The sequence below is a fragment of the Balaenoptera physalus genome (genome assembly GCF_965194825.1).
Source record: "Balaenoptera physalus genome assembly, chromosome: 11".
NCBI lineage: Eukaryota > Metazoa > Chordata > Mammalia > Artiodactyla > Balaenopteridae > Balaenoptera > Balaenoptera physalus.
In genome coordinates, this window is record NC_138896.1 from 8,252,195 (window position 1) to 8,264,866 (window position 12,672).

At 39.3% G+C, this 12,672-nt stretch overlaps 1 protein-coding gene across 5 annotated transcripts in view; it reads left to right on the forward strand.

Moving 5' to 3' along the window:
* SYCP2L (synaptonemal complex protein 2 like) overlaps positions 1-12,672 on the forward strand; it is a 73,519-nt gene that overhangs the window by 11,053 nt on the left and 49,794 nt on the right. For all 5 annotated transcript variants that reach the window (XM_082413286.1, XM_082413283.1, XM_082413284.1 and 2 more), the window contains exons 7-14: positions 506-591; positions 702-790; positions 2,521-2,555; positions 3,686-3,828; positions 5,852-5,904; positions 6,534-6,579; positions 8,725-8,817; positions 8,917-8,977. In XM_082413286.1, coding sequence (XP_082269412.1) covers positions 506-591; positions 702-790; positions 2,521-2,555; positions 3,686-3,828; positions 5,852-5,904; positions 6,534-6,579; positions 8,725-8,817; positions 8,917-8,977 — 606 coding nt within the window. The remainder of the gene's footprint in view (positions 1-505; positions 592-701; positions 791-2,520; positions 2,556-3,685; positions 3,829-5,851; positions 5,905-6,533; positions 6,580-8,724; positions 8,818-8,916; positions 8,978-12,672) is intronic.

Sequence of the window (12,672 nt, forward strand, 5' to 3'; positions counted from 1 at the left end):
CACATACCTTGTTTTGTTACTACGTTCTGACATAAGTAGCCATTGAAGTTTCTATGATTAAGCTATTTAACCAAGACCAACGCTTTACTTAAAAATTCTTGCTTCTGTTAGCATAAGACCATTATAAAATTTTTATTTCTATAAAATACACAAATGTAAGAAATGCACAGAAACAGCGGGAAAGTGTGTGCAGGAGCTGCCCTTGTACATTGTTCATTCTGGACAAAAAAGTAGCTTTGCCTGAGATGCAGTGATCACAGACAGTCACACTTTGCACGTGCTACTGCTGTTTACCTCACTGGGCGTCTATGCCGTGCAAATCGATGGTGGCCCGGGGGTTTCTAGATCTTGAAGCAGGCTGTGATTTGTCCCTTGCTCAGACTACATCATTTCTAAAATGTTTACTGCCCATGGCTGTTCAGCCTTTGCCTCTTCCTGCTGTGCAGGAGTCCTTTCCTTATTCTTTTTTAGCATCAGTTTGATTCTTTGAAAATTCTGCTTTCAGGGAAAAGTCAGCTGTTGGGTTCCTTCATATTTACCTTAGGATTTCTGGTGACAGAAGAGAGTGTAAATCGTTTGATCCAGCGGGAGGTGAGTTGCAAATAGTGCTGGTAGCAGTTGCCCTGGACCCCGTGGAGAAGCTCGTGCCCAGGTCTCCGTTTTGTTTCTTCCTCGTGAAAACCTTCCCCAACTTCCAACAGGCACTGAGGAACTTGAACTGCATTCTGCAAGCTGTACCTCGGGAAGAGAGAAAACAACTCGTCTTGTCGGAAGGCTCGTGTCGTCTTATGTACGTGACCTTGACCCGATTAGGTGGTGATGTAAGGGCAAAATCTCTCTGGGTTGTACCACCTCAGTCTTTGTTCTCCTTGGGTGTTTGGGGTTGTTGGGTTGTTTTTTTTTTTTCTTCCCCATCAAATTTGTGCGGTGAAATGCTTTCTCAGGCTATAGATTATTTTTCATTGTGAATGTGAACTGGATTAGTGACTCATGGGAGAATGTTAAGAGTACAGACTGTGGTGCCAGACCACAGGCTTCAAATCCTAGTTTGGCCACTTATGCTGGTTGCTCCTCTACAGCACAGTCTTAGCTCACTACACCTCAGTCTGCTCATCTGTAAAATGGAGTCAACTTTAACACTGATCAATAGAGTTATTGTACAGGTTGAATCAGGCAATCCATTGAAAGCCATTAGCACATTACCTGGTAGAGAGCAAATGCTCAAAGGTTACTAGCTATTACCTATACCAATAGGGCATGTATTGCTTTTCAAGGGATGGGCTTTGGGGTTTTTGGTGACCCACTCACAATTATGGAGTTCCTGGGACATAGAAATTTGGAGAGAAGGTTGTAATGTGTGACCATGGGAAAAGCAACACCAGCACCCTGTTTTGAAATCTGAACCTAAACCTGTGACTGTGTGCTGACCACCAGCCAGCATCGGTGACATCACTGTGGCACACCATCATTCGAGGGACATGCAGCCATGACTAGCAAGAGGCAGGGTGACCCAGTTTATCATAGTGTAGACCTGAAAGACGGGATTGGTGAGCGTGGAGCTCATCATGTTTGTCCATTTAATTTGTCTTTGCAGGATGCAGTGTTTTCTCTTAATTTTTCCTACAAAGTATTCACTGAATAGATTAGTTAATCATTACCCTTAGTGGTGTACTTAGATCTGGAGAGAAGCCGACCTGATGTTTTCTCCTAAGTTTTCAAACTAATGCAGTGGTCCTGCCTTGAGTGTTTGAGTGTTCTAGTCTAGTTCTTGAGTGTTCTGCACTTCAAGTCAAATGTAAAATCTGCAAACATAAAAGTAAGCAGAACTCTCAGTGGTGCTGTTCTAAGGCTTCTATTTAATTGTGACAGATCAATCCATTTATTATGAGAAACTGAACTACTACAAGATTTCTTAAATCCATTCTTTAACGTGAGAGTTATTTCAGATATTAAAAAATCGACATCAACACTTGTTAGCATTTAACTGAAATTCTTAAGTGAATATGCAATATGGGAGTCTGTGTTAGTTACAATAATGTGATAACTTAATCCCATTACATCTCTAACTTAAACTTATCAGTTTTTAAAATAAGTTCCAAAAGCTTATAGGAAAGACCCACAGCACCTACTGTATCATTTCTTCCAGGTGTCGAACTATGTTAAAAAAAAAAAAAGAGGGTATGCATCCACACAGGCTGGTGAGGTGACTGTAAAATTCCAGGATCTTAGCATTTGATGAATCCTGAGAGATCATCAAATTATAATTCACTTTACAGAGGGAGAAATAGAACCTCAGAATGTATAGTAGCTCTAGCTTCTTTGTGAAAAGTATATGTAAGTCATTAATATATAAACTTGACAATTTTTCCATAAAAATGTATTTGTGACGTTGAGGAAATTTTGACAATGAATTTGAAATACTTTCAAAAATATACATCTTGGATTAAAATTGTAATGCCAATATAGTAGAGTTTTACTTATGTTCATCTCAGTAAAATGAAATTTATCTAAATGTTTCAGGAAAGACCTTGCAAGGACAATCTTGACTGTGGGTGGTAAGAAGTATTAAGAATTTTAAATGTTAGAATGTTAAATATTGGACATTGGGGGTTTTATGAGCATCTTGGAACTATGGGGAATAAGTTATGGTCAAATTAAAAATAGAAGTTAAGATTTTTATATTTAATTTATGATGAAAGCGTTAAGCATGCTAAAACCATAAAGAATAATTAATGAATATTCCTTTACTCACCAATGAGCGTAGTCAAATTTGATCCTTTTTCCACATTTGCTTCAAATCCTTTTTTAAATAAATCAGAGTTACAGGTAAAGCCCCTGTGTCCAGACCCCCTTCCAATTCCCCTCGCCATTTGTAGAGGTAATCCTTTGACTTGGATTTGTTTTTCATTTTCAAGAATATTTTTGTACTTTTGTTCTGTGTATTCACAAGCAACACACATTATTGTTTTTGCAAATTTAAGTTTGCATATCCAGCTGCAACCTGCTTTTTACCTTTAAAATTGTTTGAAATCTAAACATGTCTATATGTGTAGTTTTGTTTATCTGCTGTGAAATACTACAGTTTCTTAGGATTTTATTTTTATAGACGTATTTAAGGCTGGATAAAGCTGCTTTTTAAACAATTGAGGTATAGTTGATGTATAATATTATATAAGTTACAGGTATACGATATAGTGATTCACAATTTTTAAAGGTTATACTCAATTTACAGTTACTATAAAATATTTGCTGTATTCCCCACATTGTACAATATATCCTTGTAGCTTATTTTATACCTAATACTTTGTGCCTCTTACTCCCCTACTTCTATCTTGCCCCTCCCCCCTTCCCTCTGGTAACCACTAGTTTGTTCTATCTGTGAGTCTTGGACAGAGTTGCTTTTGATGAATGTTTTAATATATCTAAAATATAAATTGCAGAAATATCATTTTTTAAAAATTTGTTGTATACTGACCTATCATTTGGATTTTCCCCTAATATTTCTTACAGATGAATTTAAATGATTATAATTGCTCCAGGATATGTCTTGCTGCTTATAACTATAAGACACAATGCTAGTCTTCTAAGATGGACCTTCTTAGAGCAAATGCTGATCTGTGGAACTCATTTTTTCTTTTGCTTTGTGCCCAGAATTATCCATGTCTGCCGTATTTTTAATCTCTAGATTATGACCAGCAGGTGGCTCTTTGTGAAGCATTGTGTAGACTGACCATCAGAAAATCAAGGGAAAACTTTGTCCATCAGTGGTTTGAAGATGATACCATTGCTGAGGCTTTCAAAGAAATTAAGGATCGAGAATTTGAGACGGTGAGATTCTTGGTCATGAAAATTCCATTTAATCAATATTTATGAAGCATCCCTTCAGCGCCTTCCTGTATGTTGGGCTCAGGGGAGGATTTTTGTCTTAAATGTGACTACGTCGCCATTCTTAAACTTCCTGTTTCCCACTGACGTGAAATAACTTGAGGGTAATAGAAACAGAATATTTGTGGACCAGATACCAGCATACAGTTAGGACATCTTTACAGGAAACTTAGCCTGGAGACAGAACTGTGTGAGTTTGATGGATCCAGTCAGGGACAATGTCATGGAGCGGGAAGTGATTTTCAACAGACCTTGAAGGGTAGGGGGAGTTGGAGAAGAAAAGAATGTGCATTTCAGCCTTGCAGAGAGCAGCTGGCATGACGACAGGAGGCTGAAACTGGCATGGGTGCTCTGGTGGCAGAGGAGTATTACGGGGCGCTTGTGTTGTGAGCCCTCCAGCCTTCACAGTTTGGAAGAACAATAATTTTCGGTGTCTTCCATGCAACCCGGCCTCACTGTGATTATGTCCTCAAGTAGCACAGACGTAGTTTATGGCTTTGCTGTATACTCACCTTTATCCTAAAATAGCTAAAATGTTTTCCCTCTCCTTTAAAAAAGTTCTTAAAATGAGGGTGATTCTGTAGGAAAAGCTAAAATTATTAGTAACAGTGCTCATGTTGAACAAAGCCTTTCTGGTCAAAACTGCTGAGCACTTGGGATTTTATTCAATCCGAACCTACAAATATATTATTAAATATGTTAAATTTGACTTTAAGCCCGTTGCCAGATCTGCAGTAGTTGTTTAGCCGGGATGCAGTTTGATCTAAATGGGAATACCATGAGTCGGGTTTGGGTCCCACCTCCCCGACTGATGTGATGTATACATTTTGACAAAGTAGTTGACTTTTGTTTTTTTAAAAAAATTTTAATTGAAATATAGTTGATGTATAATGTTATATGTTACAGGTGTACAGTATAGTGATTCACAATTTTTAGAGGTTATAGTTCCATTTATAGTTATTATAAAATACTGGTTATATATTCCCTGTGTTGTGCAATATGTCCTTGGAGCTGATAGTTGACTCATGAAGCCTGAGTGTTCTCATCTGTAAAATGGGAATAAAACCAACTTCAGAATTGTGAGAATTAAATGAGAGAAACTAAAAGTGCCTGCGATGCTGTAGACACTCCAGTATTAGTTTCCTTTCCCCTCTGTGCAATTCTCTCATCTGCAGGGAAATTAGGGGAACATAAGACAAAAGTAATTATCCTCTGTCTCAAATCACTCCCCCCCTAGAGCCGTCAGCTTCTTAGTGGAACTGCTTTTAGATGAAAGTTCACATTAATGTCCATTTAGTGCTGAATCTAGACACGGCGTGTGAGGACTGTTTGACTACAACAGACCGTCCTTGCTAACAAAAGGGATAAAAGTCTGGATCAGTTATCTCTTTGGTTTTAGAAATTTGGGGGTAACAGTTTGCCTCCCTGGTCGCTGTTGGTTGGGAGAACTATAAACATATTCTTTATTCTTAGAACCTTTAGCGGGAGAGAGATTCCAGGAAGGAGCAGGTTAGAGAACTCCTGATAAGGAAAATCTACAGTGGTTAAATACACCAGGATAAACCCCAAATTGATAAGTTTCATGGGTTTGTGGTTGGCTTGTGCTGGGGAGATGGTAGGGAGAAGGATGCCTCATGGGTTAGTCAAATATTACAATCCAGGTCATCAGTAAGAGGTATTTCTCTTGCTTGTTCCTGCACATAAAACTTTTGGAGACCTAAGCATTCCTCAGCTGCAAGTCTCATGGCTGGGGGTTCAGAACATGAGTCTGGAGCCTCCTGTTTGTGACACAAAGTATTATTTTAGTTATCGTAATTAATAATGAATCCTTGTGAAGCCTTGTGATGTCACTGGATCCTGGAAATGTAGTAGCAAACACTGGCCTCTACATGCTGCAAAGGGTAGTATTGAAATTAAATATCTTGATTTTTTTTTAACAAAAAAGTTTGCATTATTTACTTTGAAGGATTGTAGACGGTTTCTCAATCACCTAAATGACAGACTTGGTGACCAAAGAAGGTAAGACGTTTCTCTGAGCTTTACTTTATTGACTAATTCTATTCTGAAAATGTCTAATATTAAAAAAAACTCTAGGATCTGTTTTAGGAGAGAACGTAGGATACAGAATTTACTGAGCATTACTAAGTTATCCATTGAGTAGAAACCTCAGAAGATTAGACGCATTCTGCCTAGTGATTCATTCGTGTGTGTTTAAAAATGATTTCTCTCAGTCTTTAACATACTTATTTGTGATTTGGAACAGTTGTAACTTTATATCCTCCAGGGAGATTTTATGAAAAACGATTTCCTATAGATCTGAGGTTACTAGGGAAAGACATATTATGGACAGTTAAGTCCTTGATGAGAAAATATTGACCAAATTCACTCCTTTCGTTAGGACTCTTGCCAAGCAGCTGGGTTGAGGTATATATAGTACCAGAAAACCTGGCTTGTAGACTGCCAGATGGAGATTTGAATTCTGCCCATGGTAGATCTCCATTTGTAGGTTTGAGAGCCCCTTTCATACTTTGTACCAAGGGACATAATGGCGTACCTAGTTATACATGCTTGTTTATAGAACATACGTAGGTCGTGTGTGCGATCCATCCATATTTTATTTCACTTTTTAATTGTGAGGTGTTTTGCAGGGTCTATTCATTTCCATGCATTGCTGCTTTTGCTGATGAGCATGAGGTATGTTTGTCTCTCTTTCAGGGGCTGTGAGGGTGGGGGGTGTATAGTGAAACCCATAGGTAGGTTTACATCAGGCCAAAAGGCTCTTGCTACACAGAAGGGCTTTTTTAAAAAAGGAAACTTGCTTCTCCTCTTAGGCCTCAACTCTGAAGCTTATTATTGAAGAGCCCTAGTGTTACTTCTACATAAAGGAATTATAGGGTTTATACTGCGTTCATGAGGTCAGTTACAGGAACCTTGCCTTATTTTTATCCTATAGATGAAGCAACATTATTCACTCCTGGATTGGAGGGAATAGGGCAAGTCCATTGCTTCTTTCCACCCAGTAGATGCTTCCCACTCTATCCCCAGCAGTTAGGGTCACTCTCCTTTCTCTAGATCATTCTGCCTTGTACTTTATAGTCCAAAATTGAACAGTCTCTTTTCACCCCCTTCTTTGGTTTCTAGAGGCACAAGGTCCGTCATGTAAAAGTGCCCCAACTTGCAGCATCTCAATTTCCGGTAAACTTTTCAAAGGTCTCTGAACCTGGACTGTGCTGAGATTTCCTGGATCGTGTCTCTAGAATGTTCTAGTTAACCATTTCATTGTTTTGGGTTGAGGGCCCCCTTCCTGGCCTCTGTGAGCTGAGCCGTTAGCTCACGACTACATTATACATTTTCTCTCTAGAACTGATTTTGGTAGCCTGATTCCTGTATTTCAAGTCTGTTTTTCTTTCTGGTTGTCTGAGGGTTCCAATCTCTGCTTGCTTCTTCTTTCTAGGACTTCTAGATTTCCATCAGCTTCAGTAGGGGTCCTTACACTGGCTTCCCATGACATAGACTTGTGTTAAAACCTTTGTTCGTATAGATGCCAAGGGGAGAAGGCAGTGGGTGGTGGTGGTGGTGTGATGAATTGGGAGATTGGGATTGACATGTATACACTAATATGTATAAAACAGATAACTAATAAGAACCTGCTGTATAAAAAATAAAATAAAATTCAAAAAAAAAACCCTTTGTTCAACTCTATAGCTGTTAAAAAGTAGACACGTATGATGGAACAATGGCCAAGAAATGCTATTTACTGGAAAACAAGTGGAAGAATAGTTGTCTAGTGTTTGTCCCATTGTTGAGGAATAAAAACTTTGTATATACTTCCTGAGTATGTCTAGAACACATCTGGGAAGAAGCAAAGGCATTGTTAATGGTTCCTATGGAAAGGTACCTATGGGAATTTGAGGGACAGAGAAGGAGATATTTACTCTTTCTATTAGCATCATATTGTTTGAATCCGTCTTTCCTTTTTTTCTTTCCGTCTTTCTTTCTTTCCTTCTTTCTTTCTTTAAGAGCGTATGTTTATTTTATAATACAGTCATTTCTTGGTACCCATGGGGGACTGGTTCCAGGATCCCTCGTGGATACCAAAATCTGCGGATATTCACGTCCCTTATATAAAACGGCTTAGTATTTGCATATAATGTACACACATCCTCCCACATACTTTAAATCATCTCTAGGTTACACCTGATACCTAACACAATGTAAATGCTATGCAAATAGTTGTCAGTACAATGTAAATGCTATGTAAATAATTGCCAGCATATGGCAAAATCAAGGTTTGCTTTTTAGAACTTTCTGGAATTCTTTTTCCTAAATATTTTCAATCCACATTTGGTTGAATCTTTGGATTCGGAACCCGTGGATACAGAGGGCTGACTGTAATCAATTAAAATGAAGATAATTTGAAATCTTCAGGTCTTAGCCTTATTCTAACATACAGTAAATTAGATGGCAAGTCACCATTTATATTTGATCACAGTACCTCCTTTGCTAGAAGTTTCTATCCATAGTCAGTGTGGATTGTTACTGCTTTAACATAGAACAGTTTTCTCTGTGATTCGCACCAGAAAAAAAAAGTTTGTGTGGTTAGAGTTATCTGACACATTTAAACATCTATTAAATTGCCAAGTATAGTAGGGTTTTTCCAGAAATAGATTGGTTATATAAAATTGAAACCTTCCTCCTATTTTGCAGAAATGAGTAAGGCAATAGACGGTGACCCTATAATCTTAAAGTAGGGTTGTTCTCGGAAAAGCAGTTCTGTTTTTAATGGACTCTTAATTTGACTCTTTCATATGATATTAATGCTGAAATTATATCTTACAGATGAGAAAACCTGCAGATGAAAAATTAGAGAAATTTTGGATTGATTTCAACCTAGGAACTCAGAGTGTAACTTTTTATATAAACAATCCTGAGGTAATCATGTTCGATTCCTGTTTAGACCTAAGTGCGTAGAGAGTGTTTATATCCAAGTATGTGTTATGTGCTCATGAATTTCACTTATTTTTTTCCAAGAGCGCTTTATGGGACTCAGTAAGACTTTTGAAGGAAGCAATGATTAATTTCAGCATAATAGGTAAGATGTTAATTCTAAACTACCCCGCATTTAGTCCTGAGTATTGTTTCTGTTTACAGTTGCAGTGTATGTTTAGTTAATTCCTGAGCAGACTTTGCTTGCACTTGACATGGAGGGGAGGTGGTGAGTGCTGTGGACAGAAGGCTGTGCTCAGGGCAAAAGATTAGTGAGTCCTCCACTCTGTAACTTTGGGGTTCCATGACTTGCCTGGTTTTCTCGTTGTAAAAATGATTATGGTTCCTCAACAAACTGAAAATATCATCACCATATGATCCAGCAGTTTCACATCTGGATATATATCCAGAAGAATCGAAAGCAGGACTCAAAGAGAATTGCATACGAACGTTCACTGCAGCCTATTCACAAGAGTCAAGAGGTAGAAGCAGGGACTTCCCTGGTGGCGCAGTGGTTAAGACTCCGCACTCCCAATGGAGGGGCCTGGGTTCCATCCCTGGTCAGGGAACTAGATCCCACATGCATGCCGCAACTAAGAGTTCGCATGCCGCAACTAAGGAGCCTGTCTGCTGCAACTAAGACCTGGTGCAACCAAAAAAAAAAAAAGGAGGTAGAAGCAACCCAAGTGTCCATCGACGAATGAATGGATAAAGCAAATGTGATCTGTACCCACAATGGACTATTATTTAGCTTTAAAAAGGAAGGGCATTCTGACACTTGCTACAACATAGATGAACTTTGAGGACATCATGCTAAGTGGAAAAAGCTAGTCACAAAAAGGCAAATACTGTATGATTCCACTTACGTGAGGTATCTAAAGTAGTCAAATTGATAGAGACAGAAAGTAGAATGGTGGTTAGTTACCAGGGGCTGCAGGGGAAGGGGAAATGGGGAGTTGTTTAATGGGTACAGAGTTTCAGATTTGCAAGATGAAAAGGTTCTGGAGAGCTCTTGTACAACAATGTGAATATACTTAGCACTACTGAACTCTACACTTAACATTTACCTTGTCAACCATCTTTATGTTTTGTACCACCATTTTTTAATTTATTTTTTTTGTAATTTTATTTTTTTATTTTATTTTATTTTTTAAAATTTATTTATTTATTTTTGGCTGCATTGGGTCTTTGTTGCTGTGTGCAGGCTTTCTCTAGTTGTGGCGAGCAGGGACTGCTCTTCGTTGCGGTGCGCGGGCTTCTCATTGCGGTGGCTTCTCTTGTTGCGGAGCACAGGCTCTAGGCACGTGGGCTTCAGTAGTTGTGGCCTGGACCAGGGCTCAAACCCGTGTCCCCTGCATTGGCAGGAGGATTCTTAACCACTGTGCCACCAGGGAAGTCCTGTACCACCATTTTAAAAAATGGTTATAGTACCTGCCCTCCCTTTCCCACATATTTATACTAATAATTGGGTACGTACAAACTATTTAAATATCAGCCCTCCGACTCCCCCTTCTTTTTTTAAAATAATTAATTAATTAATTTTTATTTTTGGCTGCATTGGGTCCTTGTTGCTGCACGCAGGCTTCTCATTGTGGTGGCTTCTTGTTGCGGAGCACGGGCTCTAGGCGTGCGGACTTCAGTAGTTGTGGCTTGCTGGCTTCAGTAGTTGTGGCTCGTGGGCTCTAGAGCGCAGGCTCAGTAGTTGTGGCGCCCGGGCTTAGTTGCTCCACGGCATGTGGGATCTTCCCGGACCAGGGATCGAATCCATATCGCCTGCATTGGCAGGAGGATTCTTAACCACTGCGCCACCAGGGAAGCCCTGACTCCCCCTTCTTAACTCTCTGTCATTCACCTTTCTTCTTCTCTTGGTAGGTAGAGTTGAGGGGCATGGAGTCAGTAGTGATCCTTTTTTGGGTGGGTAGAAGTAAGCTATTGGTCCAGTTCAGTATTTCAGATATAGTCACACTTGACCAAGATTCCTGAACTGGCTCTCTTAAAAAATAAAGGGATGTTTTGAAAGTAACTCAATACACATAATCATTTTTTAAGTAATTGGCTTTACTAAAGAGTTAAAACTAAATACTATGCAATTATGTGGATTTTATACTTCTTTTCACAAAGGATTTAGGGCAGCTTGCATATTTATAACAAAATAATAGAAATGGAAAATTGGAACCACAAACAAGAATAAAAATGTCTATCACGAAGGTTGATCTGGCCACCATGGAGATTCAAATTTGGTGCTTAGTGCTTCCCTGGTGGTGCAGTGGTTAAGAATCCGCCTGCCAGTGCAGGGGACGTGGGTTTGCACCCTGGTCCGGGAAGATCCCACATGCCACGGAGCAACTAAGCCCGTGCACCACAACTACTGAGCCTGCGCTCTAGAGCCTGCGAGCCACAACTGCTGAGCTCACCTGCCACAACTACTGAAGCCCACGCACCTAGAGCCTGTGCTCCACAACGAGAAGCCCGCGCACTGCAACGAAGAGTAACCCCCCTCTCCGCAACTAGAGAAAGCCCATGCGTAGCAACGAAGGCCCATGCAGCCAAGAAGAAAATAAATAAATTTAAAGAAAAGAAAATAAAATTGTACAATTAAAACAAAACAAAACAAAAAACAAATTTGGTGCTTAACTTCCTGAAAGCCAGGGTGAAAAATATAATGGATAACATGATTCTCATCATACAAGTCCTGGAAAGAACAAATCCATCATTCCTGGCCTTGAACTCTTAACTGAAGGTTCTCCCATGGGACTACTTAGGATAAGGTAATCCTTCCTCAGCCCTGAGCGTTCCTTGCTGGAATTTCTTGTGTACATAAGTTAACTTCAGTGTTTTGTTAAAGGGTAATTTTTGAAAAGGTAAAATCATGACACGCATACAAATATAAAATAAATGTGGGTAAAAGATTTCATTAATGAGCAAATTAATAAGATGTAATAACCAGGAGAATACAAAGAATCACAGATATAAGCAATGCTGAAATTAATTTACAAACACATGTACGACTAGACTGTTGCATTCCACAGACACAATTAATTTGAATTTATATGAACAAGAATGACTTGCGTTATTATTTTTAATTTCTCCTGTTACATACTAGAAAAAGAGGGAAATTTGGGCTAGATTAGGCAGTAAAGGAAGTGGCAGGAGAGGAGGAGAGCCTTTCACCGTGAAGCTCTGGGAGAATTAAGGGACAGTGAAGACTGCCCGCACTTCAGATGCTAATCGCAAGTCTCAGGTTGACACCTGTACTTCTGACCAACTGGCTACCAGTCAGAGGTTCCCACAAGCTCCTCCTCGGGTTTGACAACTTGCTGTAATGGTTCACAAAACTCTGGGAAACACGCATTTACATTTACCAGTTTATTATAAAGGATATAATAAAGGATACAGATGAACAGCCAGATGGAGAGATACCCAGGGCAAGATCAAGAAGGATCCCAAGTGCAAGGGCTTTTGTTTCTGAGGAGTTGGGGTGCATCGCCCTCCTGGAACGTTTGTTCACAAGCCCAGAAGCTCTCTGAACCCCATAGCTTGGGGGTTTTTATGGAAGCTTTATCATGTAGGCATGATGGAATATTAACTCAATCTCTGACCCTTCTGCCCTCCCTGAAGGTTGGGGAGGTGGAAGTTCCAACCCTTTAACCACACCTTAGTCTTTCTGGTGGCCAGTCCCCATCCTTTTTTGTTTTTTCTTTTCTAGAAATATGATCATTGATATGTAAGCAAAACTGTTTTTTTTTTAATTTTTTAATTTAATTTTATTTAGTTTTTATACAGCAGGTTCTTACCAGTAAT